This window comes from Castor canadensis, chromosome 15 (assembly GCF_047511655.1).
Source record: "Castor canadensis chromosome 15, mCasCan1.hap1v2, whole genome shotgun sequence".
NCBI classification, from domain to species: domain Eukaryota; kingdom Metazoa; phylum Chordata; class Mammalia; order Rodentia; family Castoridae; genus Castor; species Castor canadensis.
In genome coordinates, this window is record NC_133400.1 from 65,781,416 (window position 1) to 65,805,237 (window position 23,822).

Here is a 23,822-nt window from a genome sequence, read left to right on the forward strand (position 1 = left end):
CAATTAATACTCCAGAGAATTTTAAGGCAACATAACAGAAGTTAAACATAAAATATATTCTTATGATCTGATCACACTATTAGCTGCCTGTGCCAAGTAACTTGCTAAATGATTTCTACATATCTTCTTATTGAAACCACTCAAAAGTGGTATTATTCCCATCCCACACATGTAGAGACTAAGGCTAAGTGAAGTGAATTTGCCAATGGCTACATTAGTAAAAAGGCAATTCTTGGTTCCACCTGGGTATCATGAACTGTTCCTTAACAAGTCCTTTGCCAACAACAAATTAACTTAACACATGATCAGGTCAGTGATTGATTAAACATAAAAGGAATACAAAGTTTCTAATGAGAAATGTGTTAAAATATGCATTACATGAGCTAAGGGTTACAACTAATAATAATTATAATCATGAAAATCTTAGAAGAGAAAGTCAATCTCATATTTTTCTTGAATAATTAAATGGAGGAGTATGTTATCGAGAACTTCCAAAGATATTTGTCTACTAATTTTGGAGAAAGAGGAACTTTAGTTTAAATTTGAGGTGGAAATTATCCAATATAAACAGTAATCTATATAAGAATACATATTTTCCAATAGTATTGTTTTAATCATTTCCTAAATATTCGAGCTTTAGGAAAACTAAAAATTATAAAATATTCTTAGGTATGTAATTTTTTTAGCTTAGATGGTAGAATTCATAGATAATAACATAAGAAAGAAAACAAAGTCTAGAGAAATGTAATGAAAGAAACATTTAATAAAGCCAGTGAATTAGTCCTTCACCTGACACTCAAGCTGAAGACAAATGCTTGAAAAACCATGTAGGATAAAAATCAAAGTTAACAAGACAATCAAATGGTACATATGCTAAAAATAAGAAGCAATTAATAAGTAAAGCCAGTAGCAGAAATCTAAAACCACAGGATGTGTGTGCATGTGTGTGTGCACACACACAACCACATACCATCACACCAGGATTGATTTCCTAGCTATGTGGGACATAGACTGTCCTATGATTGGGATTCAGATATTAGGAAGGAGAGTTATTTATGTGAATACATTTTACTAAGCACAAGACGATAAATATGTTTAGTTTATCTATTTTCCTTTTTCTGGAAATTGGTGAGAACTGGGTTATATCTGTAGGAAATAATGTCTAGTTATAACGAAAGAGATTTTATCAGCCAATGAGTGAAAATGAAAAAGCTGTGCACTGCTGCCCAACCCCTATGTATGAACAAAAACCAGAGATAAAGGAATTTTGGATATGATGAATACTAGAATGTAAACCCCATGTGCACAGTATTTTTATTCATTTGGTTCCTTAAAGGGACAGAGTGGCAAACTGCAGCCCATGAGTCAAATTGGCCAGCATGTTTCTTTGTACATGAAGCTTCATTGGAACACGACCATGATTATTTGTTTATATTACATGGATGGCTAATTTCATAGTACAATGTGTACGAGTAGTTGTAACAGAACATCAATGGCCCATGTCAAAGACTGAACATATGGCTCTTTACCAAAAGTTCACCCATACCTAATGGGGAATATCCCCAGCTCCAGGAATAGTAACTCATAGATCACAGATCAAAAAAAAAACACACAAACACACACACACATACACAAACCATCCTTAAATAAAATTACCAAATACAAACATATTACTACTATTTCCTTAAGAAAAAATAGAATGAAAAACTTCTAAATGCCACAGATTAGAGAATAAACATGGGGGCTGGGAGCTCAGGGTGTGGGCTCAAGTGGTAGAAAACTTGCCTAGCAAGCATTAGGTCCTCAGTTCAGTCCCCTAGTACTGCAAAAGAAGAATAAACTTAGATGTATATAAGTTGAAATGTCCATTACAGAAAGATACAAAGCAGCAGCCTGTGCTTAACTGAGACTATGTTTTAGTCACACCTGTTTCCATAGGAGAAAAGATTTGGAAGCTTAACTATAAAGTAGATTGCAGAGCCTGAGTAAGAATAATAAAAACCTCTCCATCTTTAACACTTTCTAATTCAAATAATTTACTCATTATTTCCCACCAAACCATGCACTTGTATGTAGCATCTTCCTTCTATATACCCTCCTCCTGGCATGGCTGTCTTTACAGAACAAAGTCATTCGGATAAGTCCCATATGTCCTTCAAAAAATGGGTCAAGTTGAATTGCTTACCTGAGGGGTTACATAATACCCAATACATAACAAACCTACTTCTCCTAAACCCCTATGGCACTTGGCACACATCTTGTTACATACATATCTCTCAGAGAAGTCCCTCAAAACCAGATACAAATATTTTATTATTTTTTAAGTGCCCTGACCCTATTTCAGTAAACAATTTTCTATCTTGCTTTGTACGTACTTGCTATGCATGGACTTAACATGATATTATAACCATTTATCCATTTCATAGGAAAGTTTCAGGAAACTCATTAAACATTAGGCAGGCCAGGAGATGTCATTGCTAATCTACTATTATTTTCAAATTTCTATTATAGTTTTTGAAACAGGGTCTCACTATGTAAGCCAGGCTGGCATTGACCTCAAGATTCTCCTTCCTCAGTCTCCCAAGTGCTCAGATTACAGGCATACACCCTCATACTTCTTGGCCTGTTGTTTTGTTTTTAATCTAGCAATGACATAGCTAATGTGGATAGTTATGGGAGAATTTGTTTCTTTGCTGAGCAAGTTTTATTAAGTCTTATGATCCAGTATCTATGCCTAGGTCCTAGAAATATATATGATACATATAGGATGTACAGGAATGGGTAAGGAACACCAGCATCAAGGGGAAGATAATACTGTCTCTGTTTCTATTTGTCTTCAGTTCTAAGTATCAAGAAGAGGTCACCCAGAAGTCACCCAAGGAAAGACTGGGAGAGGAACTCATTGTCACTGGCACATCATGCAATCTACTCCAGAAAACAGCCTATGTAAAGTGGGGCTGGCAAGATCCTTGTTTAGAAAAACAATTGTTCATCATGGATTATAATAGCTAAGTGACTTTAAAACTCTCTCTAACATGGATTTCACAAGTTTAAATTGCTATTTTCCTTAATTACACATGACATCTGAGGTAGTCTTCAGGGTATTCCTTCTCTATACAATATGTGATTATTATTTGGAATAATAACCTGGTACTTTTTGACTTTGAAAACCTAAGTGAAGGGTTTGAGGCATGGCTCAGGCAGTAGTAGATGCCTGCCTAGCAAGTGCAAAGTCCTGAGTTCAAATCCCAGGTGCCGAAGGAAAAAAAATCCAAATGACAAAGCAATACTGATAGCTATGTGTCACTTTTATTTAAAAAAATTAAGTATTAGTAAGAGTTATTAAATTGGTTACATTACCAAAATTGAGAAGGCCCATGGATGATTGGAATTTTGTAGCACTGAAGTTATTCTTGGAGATTTCAACTTATGTACCATGAACATGTATTCTTATATTCCCACTAGATATATGTGCAATTTCTTCACAAGTTCCACTCAATTACTTCTTTCTGCTATACTGCATCACTTAATGTGCCTTGCAACCACCATGGAGTTGCTGCACTCCCTTTATAAACTGCTATCACATTCAAACTCACCTTCCACAGAAAGCCAGCTTCACTCACCTAATCCAATCAATTCTTCCTCAATAGGCTCAGATATCACCTATGGTATAGCTATATCAACATTTACCACACAAATTATGCAATTGTGTGATTTTACAGCTATCATTCCATCCAGACTGCAAATCCTTACAGGAAGACGGTGCCCCATTCCTCTTTGAATCCTAGCACCTAACAAAGGAATCATCTTGCGGTATGTGCTTGGAAGGGTTTCTGACTGATGGAAAATAACCTGCTTTAAAGCACTTATGGGTGTGTCTGGGCTCCTGAAGATGAATATCTACGAATCTGAGCAGCCACCTGTTGGTTCCCTCCCACTGTCCACCTAACCTTTAAGAACCACACCTATCAAGCCCATGTGGAAAACTGAAGACAAAACACAAAAGTTCGATGAAACCAAAACATTTCTGTTTCCACATGAAAACTGGTCACATTGAAAGGGGCTTATAAAGGATCTGTTTTCCTTAAATCAAAATCTTTGTCCTTTATACAGGAAAACTGTCCATGATTTTGATTGTCAAGTTAATAGGAATTAAAAATGACTCACCATAGAACAACTTCTAGCTCTGCAACAGGACACCTTGTTTACTTCAAGGTGTTCAGTGTGTGAAAACTCAGTGCTATGGTACCCCGTAATTATGGTGAGTTAGGAAATGTCCCCCTTTGAATTAACCTGTCTAGCAGATTTATTTCTCTATCTTATTCTCCTTTTGCTTTAGGCTCTTCATTTGTTTACTTTATCCTAATAGCCTTTCACACTGAGGTAGGAAATGTGTAATAAATGACAGAAAATAACATGTTTGTAATTAAAATACTGGTTCAAAGTTGATTCAAACACATCTTATTTGTGATAAGCTATGTTTTACAGGAAGTTTAAGGTATAGTAATATTGGCAAGCTATAAGCCATACATCTTTTACCTTCTTGCCTTTTTTTCCTATCATGAAAACATTTTTAAAATTTAACTTTTGAGATCATTTTAAACATTTTTTAAAAGAAAATAAAGGCAAGGACTCCTGTGAAAATAACTAACATTGTTTAACCGAAATTCTTTGAAGAAATTTTAATGCTTCTCCAGAAATTAAGAAAAAATGATAATAAAAGAGAGACAGAGGGGAAAATGAAAGCAGCTGCAACTCTGTGCATAAAACTGGACTCAAAAATTTAAGCTGAATTTCACATCATGGTATGAAGTACTTACTCTAGCTGAGTTCAAAGTAAATCAAAGTTTCAACTTCAGGACATTCCAGAATCTGTATGCTTTACCAAAGCAATAAAATCTAGACTTGTCACAGTTATTAATGTTTAACAGGAAGGTGGGAAAATTGCTGAAATACTGCTATCAAGAAATAAAATGCATATTGAATCATACACTTATAGTTTATACTCTATGATGTGTGTTCTAGGCTCTCAGACACCGTTCTAGGTTCTCGGTCACTATCCTAGATTCTCAAGGTTGTAGCATCTCTCTTGTTCCAGTTCTCAATCGCCATTCTAAGTTCTCAAACACTTTCTCTTCTAAGCTCTCAGGCACTGCTCTGGTTTCTCAGTCACTGTTCTAGGTTCTCAGTGTTCTAACTCTCTTGTCATCATTCTAGGTTCTCGTTCATTATTGTAAGTTCTCAGACATGGTTCTAGGTCCCCAGTGAATGTTCTAGGCTCTCAGTAATTGTTATAGAGTCACAACCACTGTTCTAGTCTCTCAGCCACTGATCTAGGTCCCTAGTCACTGGTCTAAAGGCTACTTTCCAACCTCCTCCACTTTTTACTCATGAAAAGAAAATTTAAAGGGGAAGCTTGGAATGACCTCCACTTAGCTATAACAGAAGCCCACTAGGTATTAGTGGCAAAATTAATTCACACTACTTAAATACATCAAAACAAAAAATGCGATGGTTCTTTCATAGAAGAAAAAAGGCACACTCAAGGAAATTCCTACAGCACTTGCGGTTTTAAAGATGCATGCTGTGTTCAGTCCTGAGGCACACACAGAATTTAGGACATTTCGAGTGTTTGGAGATTATCTCCCATTGCTCTAAAGTTTCAAATTCAAAGAGTTTTTAAAAAAATAATTAAGGTCTTATAAAATTGAAGAACCAAACATCCATAAAGACAAATTTAAAAGTAATCATCACAAAAGTTATCTAAGTAATTTTTATTGGATGAATTTTTCCAGGTAAGTGCAATAAGCTATCCCTAACTTTGCAATTCCAGGTAGAGTTCTGACTCTTAAGTCTATCATCAATTTACAGCAAAGTCAAATGTTTAATCAGATGTAATGAACAATAAACATATTTGGAAGTTAAAATACACTATTGATTCCTATGCCTGCAAAACCTCTCTTCATTCGGCTAAGTGCCTTCTGTGATTAGGGCACGTAAGATAGGAATGAAATAGCATTTGCCCTCAAGTGAAAATGTCTTCCATTAAGCATATGCTAAGTCAACACCACTCTTTATCTGAGCATCAATGAAGATAAAACACTCCACATTATGATTCAATTAAAAACCTCCAAGATACGTTACCTGCCGCCTCGAGCACTGAAAGGCACTACATGGATTCCCAGAGGCCCTCCATCGTTGGGGACTTGTACGAGCTTTACCATATCACTGTGAGACAATGATGAATGAGGGAGCATGAACATGTACTGTAAACAAACCAAAATCGAAACCAAAACAAACAAAAACCGCCACAACACAGACACACAAAAAAACAACAAAAAGAGAAAAAAACACAAGCCCCACCAGGCACACACGCATATACATATATATTTGGGAATTTAAGCATGGTGATGGAGGCAACACCAAAGTCTACATACCTGAACACTAGTCTGATGGCATGGGGGGAGAGCAACCACCAGAAATAACTACATTAAGAATGACACAGAAACATTTCTCCTGGACCATCTCTTCAGAATAAGATGAGTTCATGCTTTGCAATCAAATCTCTAGACTTCCACTGAAAAATTCTACCCTAGGATTTATTTCAAAAACTTTAAAGATCAGCTGAATGAAGGGGTTGCAGCTACACACAGCACTTGATAATTTACAAAGTGCTCTCATGTATGTCACATCATTGATCCTCGCAATAATCCAGTGAGGTCAAGTTTCAATAATCCAAGTTTTCACCTGCAGGGGACAGTCCAGAGGCAATCCCCATAGTCTGCATTGTTCATTCTTCTATAATGAATCAAAGTCACTATTTTCTAAACGGCTATGAGAACACTGCAAGTGTGGGGCATGACGCTCCATTCTCCAATACGAAGGCACCCACCGAAAATCAAATAATTGTCCTCAGTGTTTGGAATTGATCTTTAAAGTTATGAAGTTATTTATATCACAGGAAGTAACTTCTTTTAAATAACTAAAGACTTTTGTGTAAGGAGCAGAGCATTCTACGTATTGTTCAAGCCACTTTCATAAATCTTCACTACTATATTACCTGGAGTTTAATAAAAATAAGTATAGTTTGGAGAATGTAAAATTATAAACTATATAAGACATTTACATTCATTGTAGATTTCTGCATATATACATACTGTAACAGAGGCCTATGCTATCAATATTTGGAAATGGTACTTCAATTAAATATCTACCGTAAGCAACCTGAAAACCATAAATGACTACCAGTGGACTTGGCAAAAATCACAATATATAGTTTTTATATAATGCAAAAATGCCAACTTTTCAACAGTATTTCTCACATAAAACCCTGAGGTTATCTTATATAGTATGACTGCCTGACTTATGTAATATAAAGACTAAATATTATATTATACAAATATACAAATCAAAAGAAAATAGAAAATGTGAGTAATGCTTAATCACACATACTAATTAGGGCAAAATAAAAATTTGAACATACTGCTAAAATATTTCTAAAATAAAACTACCTAAAAAGATTCTTTAATTTTTAAATTTTTCATAGACTTTAACAAAATCCTACTTTAGACACTTTATTTTCAACAATTGGCTTTTCAGCTAATAATAATGTAACTTTCCACATTCTTTCTTAAAAAAAAATTCCTTCTGCAGGGTAAGCATATCTTAAATGGAAACACTCCAATCTGATTAATCCCAGCACAAAGGTTCTTAGAGCTTCTCTTGGAAGACCAAGAGAAGACAGAATTAAGTATATAAATGTTAATGTCTATACCCAAACTTTTATCCAAAGTCAAAGACAAAATCTGGAATGTCTGCCCTTCCTGCTTCAGGGCATCCAGGGAAAAGGTCTTAGAAAACCTTCCATTTTCAATATGCTGTTATTTAACACAACTGGAAAGTAGTGACAATATAGGAAAAAATTTTTCTTTATATCTAAAATAATGTTCAAGTTACCTAACCTATGACCTCCTACTTTTGATCAAGTACCTTGAAAGATTCTGATTCTTCAGTGTATAAATGTATATACACATTACTACAGTGACCAGTGCTTACGTGATCCACCGAGTTTTTCAAGTAAAATAGGTATATCCACATTATTTTTTAGTTTAGAAAAGCTGAGGAACAAACAAATGACCAAAATACCGACAAACAAAGCAATCTGAAAACAACTACCACGTTTACAGTACTGTTAACATGACAAACATGTTAAATCAAATACTACTTTAATATTCTAATTTCATAGTATTTGCCAAGGCATGAAACTCAGGACAAGTACGTGGGAAGTTCCATGCTATACTGTTTACATTACACAACTCAACAGATGAAAGATGCTCTTTGGAAAAACAAAGGGCCACAAGGCATATTTTTTAACTAAGCACAAACATTCCGCATGCCATATGCTCTTGGGATATTTGCTGCAATTAATGATGCTACATGTATATTATAAATTTAGGTAAAACCATCAGCAACTTACTCCAGAGAAAAACTGGGCATATTCTCCAAACCAGTGTCAGCATGTCCAACTGGCTCGACGCGGCTGCTGTCTTCTGTCCCATCCTCGTCCTAGAAGTAGGGTGACACAGACAGGCACTCTGTTAGGCTTGTGTCTACAGTGTGGAGGGGAGCTGAATAAAAGTGGAGCCTGACAGGCATCACAGCCACTTTAACTAGGTTTTTCCTCTAAAGAAGATGGCCTGTAATGAAAGACAGGTATGCGTACATGAAATCTGAATTTTAAAGTCTCCTGAGTCGGCCTTCCTACGAGGTGAACAAGATACTACAGGAAAAAGGAAAGAAAAATAAGCTTGAATTTATGCCAGTTTTACTTCATTTTTTGGCTATTTTAGGAAGCAATCATATTACTACAATGTTATATTAGTAAATAAATGCATGTGGTACTTGGGGATGCATGCAGATCAAAATAATTGAGACTATTACAAACTACTCCCAAAACCTTGAGGTATTTGTCAACCTTTCAGTTCCTACTAACTCACCTTGTCAAAAAGACCTGCAATGGGTACAATAACAGACACAAAAGCCCTCATCCTGAGAAATTTCATATAAAGGTACCCTAACCACGGGCGCCTATATGATGCATCTGTAGAGATATGCAGGATTTACATATAAAGAATCTCATCTGTTTACTTCCATGTATCAAGGACCAAGCATAAGGAAAGGTACAAACAGCAATGTAACCTACCCCCACCCTGTATTCTACCTTAGACTAAGACATTATTTTGTAAAAATACGTTCCAAGGTGTTGTGGACATTGGGTGCGTATGCTGGTATGCCAAAAGGCACATGTGGAATAAATGTGATGGTCCATCAAAATAAATGAAATGCCACCTAAGAATATTTCTTAATTTATAATCTTAGTTGTTGTCTTTTCATTGAGGATTTAAATTGGCTTTCCAAGATCATTTGAATAATGATAAACATGCCTGACTGAGATCAATGGTCCTGTTAACCAAATATGATTAAGTAAAAAAGACTCAGATCTTCCAAACACAAGGGTTATGAGGCTCATGTGTACTTTGCCTTGAATGCAAGGTGTCTGGCACCCATTAATCACTCCAGGAGTCTCTGGGGAAGTCCAAAATCAACTAAGTGTATATTTATTTAATCTACGTTAGGCCTACATCTAATTGTTGTGTTTAATTATTGCTATCTTAGAAATTTGACAATGATTTTATTGTGGATGTGATAATCTACTTACATTAGGAAAAAGTCTACCACTCGAGGACAATTTTATAATTTTACTCATGATTTGAGAGATTCAAAGTAGAAGTGTATATGTTATCAACAGAGATATCAACCAACAAAATGATAAGCAAGAGCTATAGGTTCAAGACAGAAATAAAAACAAAACAATCTATTAAATTACTGAAGGGAGATTAAGGGAAGGTAGAGCCGTTCATAACGTTCTATGATTATTTTGTCTGACAATCTACCAAAATAAACAGCAGAATGCACCAATCTTTTCTAGGAGTTGTAGACATACCCTGTGCATCCTGGATGGCAGTGCACTGCATGAAGCCTGGCTACTTCAAGATTGATGATCCTGTGTTTTGAGAGGCTCTAATATGTACTTCTTAGTCATCTATCTCTCTTAAGCACCAGCACATAGTACATCTCAAAGGTTAACAGCATTTTGAACCTATCTAAGAATGGCACTTTGAATGTAAACATCAACTCCCCAAAGGATGCTTTTCCATTGGGAGTAGGGGCAAGGAGACAAGCTAACACATTGCTTAAGCCAAATGTCAGACACAAAAATAATCGTACATGTTAAGGACATTTTGTTTCAGGATTCATTTATAATTTAAGCTCCACTAGAATCCCACCAAGATGTATCGCCAGCTGAAACACCTATGTGGCACTATGAAGCAGCCACATAAATGAAAGCTCCCAACTACAGTGGTGCAAGACTGACTGATAATTTACACATGTGCTGTTCCCACAGTGGCCATCATCATCCTCCCCCGAGCATGCAGAACAGGATCTCACCACTCCATTTGTATTAAAACATCTGCTGCCCTGAGGCTAAGGTGCAGTTGCCGTAGGAACCACAACTTAGACTCTCAATTTTTAGGTGTAGAAGTATCAGCTATAATATGGTTTTATTTTGTTATCTGGTGCTGTTTTAAAGTTAGGACTGAACATAGTTACTTTTAGAAAGATTTACATGCTGAATTCCATTGTAACCATATTAAATGAAACTCAGTTATTACATGTGTCCAATCAATATTTAAGAACTATAGTACAGGGTGTTAAAGAATTTCCAGATAGGACAAAAGATCTTTTCTCTTGTCCCGTCTTCAACAAGGTCAGGTTTTATAGCCTTAGACAAGTTGCCTACCCTTTCTGTCTCCTCTCAGCACTAGTGAGAGAACTAACATAATTCACACCACAGTACAACATGGCACCTAGCACACGGCAACTGCCAAATAAAGGCAATTTATAAATACTGATGAAAACAGAAGTTTATGTATACAACATACCTTGAAACATATTTTGGGCAGTTATATACAAATAATACATTTTAAGAGTACCTGTTCATCCATTCATACTCAGCATACTTTACAAAAAACTTAATATAAACATATTGCCCTTCCAATTAAATTTAAAAATTCTATAATTAAGAAACTCACATAACACCTGATTTTTATCGTGCTTTGCTGTTCACAAAGTGTTTTCATTGTAAAATGATTTGGGAATGAAAAAAACAAATCAAGAAAAAGAATAAACAACTAAATGCAATATATGGTCAAATGAAAGAAGAAAACACTGGATTAATGGCTGAAGAAATTTTCAAAGAAAAAGCAAATGTAACTGTGAAACACACTGTAATATGTATGCTTATTGTATCACTAAAAGAAAACTGTATTAATAATAAAAAGAACCGAGAAAGGTCTCTGACTTTAGCCCTCTTCAAAGCTGCAGGTGAGCATGGCATGCCTTCATGGATGCTGGAAGAAGTTGTGCAGGACTCAATGCAGACGGAAACTCACAGCAACACCATTAGCCAGGGAAGCTTCTCCACAGGCAGTGGTTCCTCAAGCAAGAGTTCATGGGAGTTGATGTGAAGAGGGAGGGGACACTGGCATTTGGAGAAGGACCCTGAATTTGGGAAATTCAAGTCTTTTTAATAGTAAGTATGCTTGCTTCGTGCTACAGAGGAAGATACTATGCCTACTTTCCAAAGCTGTGTGTTACATAAACATCCTTGAAACAAGGCCTCTGTTCACAAGTTATGTACAGAAATGCAAGGGACCCACACAGAATGATCTCTCAGCCACAGAATGGAACCAAAGCACTGACAAATGACCACATGTGGATGATCACTAGCAAATGCCCTTTGATAACCATGCCTCATAGATGGCAATGCTAAATTCTAAAGTCTATCTTCACAGTAAAAGAAGTTTATTAGTCTGATATGTTTGAATATTTGGGAAAAAATAGGCACTCTGAAAGCTCTGATAAAGAATTAAAGGGGAACGTAATTAAAGATATACATTAAGAAAACAAAATAAATGTTTTAAAAGTCAAAGAAGTTAACCTTAAGAACCAAAAAGAAAATGAAAACATGTAGAAGAATTTAATCAGAGCACCTATTTGGTTATACAGTGAGCAATTCTTACATTGCCTTGTATGCCTTATAATGTGATGCTGGCTACTGACTGAAGGGTGTGTGTGTGTGTGTGTGTGTATGTGGACACATACACTAGAGATTGAACCCAGGGCCTCACGTGCCATATTAAGCACACACACTCTACAACTGAGCTACAACCCCAGCTCTGAACACACTTTTGCTGAAACACTATTGAGAGTAAGGGAAAGGAAAGAAGAAGTAGCACAAAAGGAAAAACTTTAATATTTCATACTGGAAAGTCAACAGATGTCAGCAACTGGTATTCAGGGAAAGAATGTCATAAATGTGTTATTTAGAAACACGGAAATGCATACCAGAATGAATATCTGGGGAGAATGTCTACAAGACTGGCAGAAGGTTACTCTACACTTAGCCTTTTAGTATTAGTTATTTTGATTCTGAGCACATATGTGATATTCTTGCCAGTGGTAGAAGGACTTTTTAGGACTAACCAAACATCTAGCATCTCCAGGCTCTTATAAGCTACCTGGCATCAGACTTACTGTTAAGGATGGAAGGCAGGAAAATCTTCTTGCCAGCAAGACAGTGCCCTGCTTTGAAATTGGGGGAGATGTACTTCCAGCACTCCTCAAAGCTATCCAGTGCTACTCTCCTGGGACCCCAGCTGACAGCTCACATGTAGGGAAAGGGGCTCACATAGGAGGTTGCATGAACTACCCTGGCTTATAAACCTCATACTCCACCAAAGCCAGTGTCTCTTCTAACAATGCCGTATACATATTTTACCAATCAACAGTCACTTTTACCATAAAATGACTGTTGAACCATTACCTTTATAGGTTCCCATAAAAAGGAAACCCAAAACAGTCAAAATTTAATTTCTCATGCAGAAAGCAGAATATAGTTTATTAACTCTTTACATGAATATATCATTAAAAAATAAAGGAGGCTAAGTAATCAAAGAAGAGAAAAGAATGAGATGTTAATAACTTTGACCTAAATTTGTTCCTATTCTTGGGCAGTAAGGTTTGGCCCCAAGGGACCACCGTACATTTTGAACAACAAAGTAGCTTGATGTAGAAGCCTGTTTTAACCTACCCAAAGAGTTCCCCTTCATACCTAAGCAATTGAGCCTCAGCCAATCATGGTAGTCCACCCCTCAGCTAATCCCAGGCTGAAGGCTGACAAATTATGCCCAAATAATGCAAAGGTAGAATTGTACCAATCAGCCAATCTCTGTACTTTCTTTCTTTTCCTTGTTATGAAAATAGCTCCCCAGCTTCTAAGAAGGGTGATCAGAATTGACATTTTTTCTGGGTCTACTTTAACCCCCGTTTGAGTTCTAGATATCTTCTCCACAGTCATACATTTCAAAAACAAACAACAACAAAAAAAACCAACTGGATGCAAGTTCAACACTGTATAAGTAGTAATGCGAATAGTTAAGATTTGAATCCTGACTCCATCATTCACCACATAAAACAAGTACAAATATCTACCAAAGAAAATGAAACCATTGTCTGTCTCACAGGCACAGATGAAACAGTGCAGAAATGAATCATTTGCATATCTACAACCAAATTCTGAGTAACAAGGAACTAAATATTTTGAATAATTACTTGAAAGAAAAGCCCACAGTTTTAAGAATTTAGAATTCTAAAATTGTTTTATAAAATTCAAGTTATACTTCCCTACTGAAATTTCTTATTTACTTATCTTTGATTTTTATGCTTAGGAAGTACAAAAGAAAATGAAAGCTTTAATAGTATTCTCAAACAGACTTACAGTATTTTCCCTTAAGTGTTTTAATACTTTTAACAGAATAAAATACTTTTATTGTTCAATTAAATTGCTGCAAAAACACTTAACTAAATGTTTTTTTCACACTTTTTGAGAGTATCTCCAAGATTTTCCTAGCTTAATGACAGACATGTTAACTATTAATAAGCCACAGTATCCTAGACAAAATATTTGGCTGTTGACAGAATAAATTAAACTACTTTTGTTTGGATTACATGTGGTGGAAAATAATTCCAGAGGGAATCTGTTTCCGAGTCTCCTAAGAATCACAAATAGGATTCCAGAAGGCATTTTGTGTTAATGTTGCAACTACTTGATTAATTGACCAAATCACCAGGGGAAAGTAATTTCCCATCACACATTGAAAACATCTGGGGGGAGAGGGGCTTCACCATTGAAAATGATAAATCTATAGCAACCTTCCAAAAAGTAAAATACGGAAATGTGCAACGCAGTTTCACTTCATGATCATTATATTCCACTAGAGTAAAAACATTCATTAAAAGAAAAAAGACCACTCCACCAAAAAACCCTAATCCAAATACTTTAAAAAGAGACAATACTATATAATAAAGGAGATATTTTAAAATAAAAGTATCTTCTATAAGAAAATTAATAGCTGTTATACTTTCAGACACAGTCTAGTTTGTGTAACGTAAACTGTGCTCCACAGAACAAAGCTCAACACACTTTTAGAACTATATGAAGAACTATTCAGTATTTGTGACACTGATATTATATATGACTTTCATCCCTCAACTCCATCCCTATCATTCTCATCTCAAAACATTGATCATGTGTACAGTTAACACAGTCCATGAAATTTCCATTTCCCAGAAAAACACAATAACGCCTGGCTTGAAACATACACAATGTGACTCCATACCACCAAAGGTAAAGGGAATCTTTCAAAGAACAGATGGTACTGATTTATGAATGCTATCTAACCATGGAGAGCAACAAAAAATATGACTTTGTACCCAGTACACACAGAATGAAATCTCCCAAAATATATGTTTGCTTCTCGTTGATTTATGATGACTCCAGGGCATGAAGGAATCTTCATAGATAATATCTAGTCTGATATCTGGTCACACACTAGGATCTCGTATTCATATTTTTCCATTTTGCTTGTCACCAATGTCACTCTTCAGGGCTCCGCCAGCACACATTGAAGACCACACAAGGGAAATCTAACTCAGGGCTCTCCCTGGTGTCAGGGTTACAAGAGAGTTCTACAGTCTTTATAACTTGAAGTGTTTTTATAATAAGCAAAAAATATTTTCTAAAAGGACATCCTATTGTTCCTTTACATTTCACAATATGTTTATGAATTACATTTTTAAACTCATACATCACTACATTACCATTTGTTTGAAAAGTGACTTTGCTAAGAATCAGAGCCTAGAAAGAAAACAGGATGTGAGGGAGGATACCAAATGGCACTGTGAACACTGTCCTTGTGTGTCACAGTAATTTGGTCCTAGAAATCAAGCAGAGAGATTTTTTAATAAACAGTGTTTCAGTGTAGTATTCTGCATGAGAGAAAAATTTACCATGAGAAAAAGGTGAACTGGTAGGACGCCTTATGATATCTATAACTAGGAAACTGGGAAAAATTTCAATTGAACAGAATCATAGGGAGAATGGAGGTGAACATGGGGAGGAGTCACAGAGCAAACTCATCCCTGGGCTCTAGGGTCCACAAAACCTAATAGGGCCTACACTGCACTCTTCAATGATCATAACTGTCTTTGCTAATTATGAAACACTTGTTAACAAAACAATGAGAAAAAGTTTCTTATTTCCCCGAAGTCCAACACTTCATTTTTTTAAATTGTTAATAAATAAGTAAATAACACATGGGTCCTATATCAAAATCCATTCATGTAAACGTACATTAGAATTTTCACTGGTTTATTACTTTCCAGTGCAATAAGATAATTTCAGTAGTGAAATATACTCACTAACTTACTTGAAACCAGTAAATGGCTTGGATAAAGGAAACAGGTGAAAGCAAAAACAAAAAACAACCTTGCTTGCACTCAGTTTTCTACTTGAACTCAATGAAGAAAAAGCCAGTTAGATGATTTCCTGAGGATCAAGGGATTATATTATCTCTAAAAACTGAAACCTATTGTGGGTGTGGCACAAGGTATATATAGCAATGATGATTTGTTTGAAGGCTTACTTTTAAATTATGCTATGTTATCCTCAAAATTAATATAACTAATTAGCTATGTATTATTAATATAACTGATTCCCAGAATATGAAAAATACAAAAAGTGAAAATATTAAGTAATACAGTGATTTAATGCATTAGCACATACGCTGTTGTGTTTGTTGAGGTAGCTTTGCAGGTGGACATAAACGTGGATTCTATGAACAGAATTATTTTGACAAGTTATTTTTCTTGATAGTTTGAAGTTTAATCATGTGTATAACACCAAGTATAACCATGTGCCTCTGTACCTCATCACACTCACTTACAACCTGAAAATAATAGCATTTACTCAGAGTTTCCATGAAGATCAAATTAATTAATAAGTGAGACAGTAAGAGCACTACCTTGTAACAATTAAGTGCTACACAGAAACTCAACACTGCCTTCTAGATAAATAAAAGAGAATGAAATAAATAAATAGCTTCCATCTTCTATGGGACAAAATTTTGATTACGGTGATTAAAATATACTATGTTCTCCAATACAATGATGCAGCGATGCGGTATGATTTCCATCTTTTCCACCACATTTTCATTTTTCTTTGTTTACATACTAACAATAAAATATATTTTATTTAATGTATCGTTTTATTGTAAGCTTTACAGAACTACTTTCAATGATCTAATAATTTGATATACTTATTAAAATATAGTGAATGTTATTCAACAATTCTCTTATCATAGGACATTTTAAACCTCCAGTAATTAATGGTTTTCTAAATGAAAACATTTCAATATTTAGGATTAATTTATTTGAAGGAAGTGTACAAAAGAATGGCAAGATCATTTGTAGTCATCAGCTCTTCTTCACTATAACAAAATACCTAAGATAATCAATTTGAAGGAAGAATGGTTTGGAAAGTTTTGGTCCATTGCCTTGTGGCCTGTAGTGAGGCCCATCAAGGCAGGGAACTTGTGCTAGAGTTAAGAGCTCACCTCATGGCAGCCAGAAAGCAAAAACAGACAAGAAAGGGTCAGTCTACCAATACCCCCTTCAAGGGGCCAGCCCCAAATTACCTATCTTCCATGAGAGTCCATCTCCTAAAGGTTCTACCACCTCCAAACAGTGGCACGGGTGGGGGGGGGGTGGGGAACGAAGTCTTTAATACATGGGTATTACTTCTTAAAAGGACCAAGCCAACTGAGAGGCCTACCAGTATCACATTAAACTGTGCATTTCACAGGTTTTATTTAGTTTTAGGAGAAAATATCTGGTTGGTCTCTTGCATAGTTGCATATCTTAAGAACAGAGGCAAAGACAGCACTGGCTTTTCAAGGGTATTTTATAGAGATATCATTGGAAATCAGAAGACAGCATTTCCCTCTAAGCAAAGGGTACTCTTGCTTACTGGCACTGTGAAAGACTAAGCTCCCTAAGCTCAGTGTCTTCTCTACCACCACTACGGAGTGTGTGGGACCCTTCTCTATATATCTTGGGAGTAAAGGAAACTAAATTGATATACTGCAGTTTGTGTTGTTTGCTGGGCAGTGACTAATGAAATCCTTCATTTCTTCAGTCAGCATCCATGAAATTAAGGAAACTAGCTAGCAAGTAGGATAACATCTTAGACTTTGCTCAGTTGTGTGTGTGTATTCGTGACTGGGGTATGAACTCAGGACCTCATGCTTGCTAAACAGGCACTCAACCACTTGGGCCATGCCCCCATCCCTTTTTGCCCTTAGTTTATTTTTTTGAATAGGGTCTCAAGTTTATGCCTGGGCCTGCCTAGATTGCAGTCCTCTTTATACTTCCCACATAAGTGGGATGACAAGCATGCACCAACACCAGCTTCTTTTATAGGTTGAGATGGGACTGCCAAACTTTTTGCACAGACTGGCCTCAAACCTAGATCATCTGAGTAACTAGTAGTTATGATTACAGGCATTAACCACCCTGTCTGGCTTTTGTTTTGTTTTTAACAAAAACAGATGACCTGAACTTCTTGCTTCAAGTGATCCTCCAGCTTTACCCTTTCAAGAAATTGGCACTATAGGCATACCCTACAATAACCTGGCTCTTCTCAGTTCTTAACTAGCTGCCTAGATGGGATGGATGAATAGATAGATGGGAGACAGAGAGAGAGAAAAAGAGAGGAAAGGAAAGAGAAGGAGGGAAAGCAGGAATGCAGGGAAGGAAGGAAGGAATAAAGGAAAGCAAGGAAGGCAGGAAGGAAGCAAGGAAGGAAGGAAGGGAAGGAAAGAAGACACACATATATATACCTTTGGTTAATCTGACCTGTGAGAAGTCTTGTTCTTATTCTACTTTGAATTTAAGATAACAAGTGAGGTTAAAGGTATTGTCACTGTGATGGTTAATTTTATATGTCAACTTTGAGTCACATGGGGTCCATTTATTTGACCAAACATCATTATAGGTGTGTCTGTAAAGATATCCTTGGATGAGATGAACACTTAAATTAGTAGACAGTGTAATGATTGCTTTCACTAAGGTGGGTGAACTTCATCCAATCAACTGAAGTCTGAATGGACCAAAATACTGAGGAAGTCAGCATTCTTTGACTATATGAGCTGAGACATTGTTATTTTCCTGTCTGTGGACCTGAAATGTCAGATCTTCTTGGGTCTTAAGCCTGATGGCTTCAGAAGGGATCCTTACACAATCAGCTCTCCTGGGTCTCCAAACTGATGACAGCAGGCCTGGGGAATTCTCAGGCTCTATCATCATGTGAGCTGCTTCCTTATAATAATGCCTGTTCAGCTGGGGGTGGTGATCAGTAGTAGAGTGGATGCTTATTAGCATAAGCAAGTCCTGGGTTCCATCACAGCACCAAAGAAAAACCCTCTCTCTCATATTTATATACTATATGTCATATCCATATAGCCATTAGATCTGTTTCTATGGAGACTCATGACTAATACAATTGCATTTGTAAAAGGGTCACATATGATCTTTGTAGGTTTCTCAGTTTATCTCATTTATTTATCAGGAGCTTATTTTTTTCTTATGAATTAACAAAATATTTATAAATTACTGGTGTTAATCCCTTAGACGTCATACAGACCTCACCAATTTATGCTTTGTTTCATTTTATATAAAATGAAGCTGGCAATACTACATAACACTTTTTTAAAAGCATCAGTCAAGGATGTTGCACTTGCCTAGAATGTGCAAGGGTGTAGGTGCTATCCTCAGCACTAAATGAGGGAGGGAGGAAAGGAGGGAAGGAAATTAAAGCTAGAATGTCCATCTCTACATGCTTATGCATTCCTAAAATTTCCTGAATCAGAGAAATGAATTAAATGCAGGGAAATCATTTCATAAGTTTTAGTAACCATATCCTTTGGTTTTGATGTCCCAATTTTGGCTCAATTATGTTAGTACTTTTGGTTTCCTCAGGTTTTTCCTTCAGGATATAATTAAATCTATACTTTATTATTTCCAAATAGACTAAAAACTTCAGCACATTTTATATGAAAGATTTTCTTATCAATATTTATCAGAAAGAGATGCTTTTAGAGAAAGAGATCATCACAATGAGTAGTAGAAAATGACTAAATAAATGTATTATGGGACAAATAAGAAATAGAAAATATGGCAGAGGTTACTTTCATTTACAAAAATGAAAAAAGTTGAAACATTAATTTAGGTCACAGCATGGAGTTTGATTCTAGAAATATTTACTCTTAAAATGTCCACCTAGAAGAGGGTTCAGGTTTCTGCTTATTTGTTTTCTAAGTAATAAACCATGGTTAATTGGTCTCTTTTAACAGGAATTTTCCTCTCTTGAAAAAGTTTATTCCATGGTATTTCTATCAGGTAGAAAAATAGACCTTACAGCTGATATACATTCAAAATCATTTAAAAAATATTAGACAGAATGACTATTTTTAAAAAATCCACCTCCTGGACATCTCTGCCTAGTCTGGAGCATGGACCTGTGTAATTGTGTTTGAACAATGTACAGGGCATCTTCCTGGGAAGACAAAGGAAAGGATGTACTTTCACAAGCCTTTCACCCCTCCCAGTAAAGTCAGCTTGCCTTTGTTATTCAGATGAGCTTTTCAAGGGCCAGAGCTACCTTTTTCACTTATTTGAGAAACCTTTTGAATACTAAATACTATTTCCTATTCAAAACTCTGAATCTGTCATTAGGCATTTTCTAAAATAAGTCTCATAGCTCTTTCATCCTGATTCTTCTTTATCTCTAATAGCCCCTGGTTGCCTGATTCACAGATCTCTGCCAGCAGGTGGGGTTTCTCAGGCTTTGGCAGGCCCATGGGACATTGACATGAAACCCAACTCATATGGCCACACTATTTTGGCACCTCTCTCTGGCATAGGAAAATTCTTTATAGGAAAAGATGTAAGGGGGAGAGAAGTATGTGACTATAAGTATTCTTTAGGATAGCAAGTCAGATGTTAGTAATTCCAACATAAAAGAATCATCAAAAAGTCAAAATATGTGACACTAGTTATAATATTGCCAAGGTCAGAATAAGTTGAGTCAAACATTTGACAAGTTGAAGAGGCATATAGTTTCAGATTTCATTTCTTCTGACAGTTTAAAAGAAGTACCGTCAAGGTACAAATCACATTAAAACACAAAAGTACCTAAATTGCACCCCGCACACCTAAGAGAACTGCTGGGGAGCAGGGATCATCCAAACTCACTCAAAACACCATGATGATATTAGCAATAAAATATTTGCTAAGAAAAATCAGCCCATCCTTGCTGATGGAACAATGCAAAAACGCTGATAGAGAAGCTAGAAATAACCAGTTTTAAATCACATCCTCTAGTCAAAATCCTGAAGTTTCTAGAAAAGCAGTGCCACTAAGAAAGCTTTGGGAAACCACTTGGAAAGAACTACTCAGCACCACTACACATGGCAGTTCCAAAGACATTTGCAGATAGATCGGGTGGGCAAGCAGGATAGGTAGACACAGGCATAAATACTCATTTGCAGTAACCAGATGCTTTATCAGATAGATAAAAGACCAAATTTAATGCTCTGAACAGCCAGTCAAAGCAGGACCTGGTGGAAAAGGCACCAATTTCTGGGACTAAACAAAAACTTCTAGGAACTGGCATGAAGTCATGAAAGAACAGCAAGTGCACTGATAAATATCTAACATACATGAAAAAGGGGGAAAACATTGTCTGTAGTGTTTGCCAATACCCGTGGCACAGACAGTCGCACCCTGCTGGATTTCAGGCTCCAAACATGATGTCATAGAACACAGAGCTGGAAAGACACATGTACCATCAGCTCTGGGGGAAGCAGGAGTCAGTTAAGTAAATGACAACTCAAGTGGTACTGGAGAAATATAGAAAAAAAGGAAATCATTCTTAGAAGATCAATACACAAACAAAATCAATAATATAAAATAGCAACACTACATTTCATGCTTACTCATTGCTGGCCAGATTATTGCTCAGTTTTGTTTTATATCTTAAAATGACTATCCATATCTCAAGTGTTTAAATGGTATTTGAGCTCACAAATGAATTACTATCAACCCTTATTATTCATGACTCTACTAATTTTCACAAAATTATTGCAATTTGTTTTAGAAATGTTTACTTTACTTTTCTTTATTGAGTGACAACCTTCAAAATCATTGCAATAGACACAAACATGTATATCTAGCAATGTTCCATTGTCAGAGGGCACTTGACACCACCCTTGACCCCTGGTGGTGAACTGGAATTTGTAATGAAAGATACTCTCTGTGTTCATAAAATTCAATATTAAGATTTTAAATTTGATTATCCAGTAAATTATAAATAAGAGCAAAATTTGAGTTTTGAGAGGGAATGGGAGAAGAGTAATGCAAAAAGACCAAAAAAAAGACCAAATCGTACTTACTTTATTTAAGACAAAAGAGGACTGGAGGCAGGGGTCAAATGGTAGAGCAACTGTGTGAGGCCTTGAGTTCAAACTCCATTCATGCCAAAACAAATAAAGGAAAAAGAAACCAACCCACCTCAGTTTTGGAGTATATGTGGGTCTCTTTATTAATTTAAAAAACTACTATAGGGATTATTTTCCCACCATTAAGTTTTAACCAGTGAGAAAGTATATAGAATAAAATATTTTAATACTATAATTCTGCCATAAATCCCTTCTTCAAAATTAATCACAACTATGATTTTGAAAACATCCTCCAATTTCCTTTTTATGACTTCACATAAACAGCATGTCCATATAATAGATGTAATTTTTACAAGAAATAAAACACATTATACAAATCACATAAAACTCGTTCTTTTCATTTATCTCAATACCTATGCATGTATCTTTGCCTCACCTGTTTTAATAACTGCAGAGTATCCCAAAATGCAAAGATAAAATAATTGATTTAGCCACTCTCTGTTAATGGACATTTAGCTTATTTCTAGTATTTTATTCCTGCAACAATTAGTATATATATACATGTGAAATATTTCTGTAGATAATCTTCCCACACATAGAATTTTTCAATCAAAGACAGATAGGCCAAATCTACTTTCAAAAAGCTCCATTAATTACATTTTGACCTACAATACGTGAATGTGCCTACTGGGTTTCATTCTTGCATACATTTGATATTACAAGTGCCTTTAATTTTTGCAAAACTATAGCAAGGAGTTTAGTGTACATTTGCAGGAACCCTAGTGAGAAGTGGCATCTATTTATAGGAAAACAATTATTCTTTCACTTGCTTGGAAAATGAGTCAAAGAAATTTTTTAGTAAAGAGGATGCCATGAAGCCAATATATTTAAGTGAAAAGAAACTTTTATTCCTGCTTATTTTAATAAATGATTAACTCAGATCAACAGAACACAGATTTTTAAAAAGCAGTTCATGTATGGGAGACAGATGGCCCAAACAAGGTTATCTGATCTTTAAGAAGGTGAAATAGATGAACAAATGGCTCAAAGACCATGAGCACAGAACTCAGAGGGCTTGAACTATATGTGTGGACCCAGACACATGCTCTGTTTTCTATTCTTATTCATTATGCAGCATTGTGGAAAATTATTTACATGACTGACAACAGCAATGTGTTCTCTTTGGCCATAAGACGGCCACTGCCTAGCCAAATTTATTACGTATGATTTACATACAGTAATTCTTGTGAAAATGAATTGATATACATCATATACAGGCACAAAATATAAGCTACAGTGGTAATTTATATTGTGCATTTATAAGATTTATCTAGCATTAACTTCCACAATTTGGCCTACTGTCTGTAATGGTCACATGCAAAAATACATGCATGTTAACATGCTTCATTCGAATTATGATGATATTCAATATATAATTTTTAAATATAAAATACAATTTCTGTTTACAAGATCATCCCAAGGAAAAGTTTAAGCTGAACTAATGCTTACTAGACCTTAATATTATACATTTGTATAATTTAAAACCAGGAATTCACAGTGGTTCTGAATCACTACGAAGGGTAAGCTTTGGGTCTGGTCTGATAAAGTGAAAATCTGATCAAAGTCATGATTTTTCTTCCTAGCAGCAAGGTAAAAAACCAGTAAGTCATACATATTAGTTCAGGGAGGTTTTATCCATCTCTTCATTTACTTATTTATTCAGTTACTGAATGCTTAAAACAAGTACTGTCCTAGGCACTTGGGATGGTTGAGTGAACAACAAAGAAGTCGGTGCTCTTGAAATTTATCTTTTAAAAGGCAGGGCCAGAAAATGTACAATAGATG

General features: G+C 35.7%; 1 protein-coding gene across 39 annotated transcripts in view; it reads right to left on the bottom strand.

The window, feature by feature from the left end:
- Positions 1-23,822, bottom strand: part of Pard3 (par-3 family cell polarity regulator) — a 689,221-nt gene that overhangs the window by 336,404 nt on the left and 328,995 nt on the right. For 36 of the 39 annotated variants that reach the window (XM_074056357.1, XM_074056355.1, XM_074056356.1 and 33 more), the window contains 2 exons: positions 8,477-8,565; positions 6,145-6,228 (listed from right to left, as the gene is read on the bottom strand). In XM_074056357.1, the coding sequence (XP_073912458.1) occupies positions 6,145-6,228; positions 8,477-8,565 (173 nt within the window). The remainder of the gene's footprint in view (positions 1-6,144; positions 6,229-8,476; positions 8,566-23,822) is intronic. The other 3 variants (XM_074056346.1, XM_074056353.1, XM_074056343.1) reach the window with 1 other exon arrangement.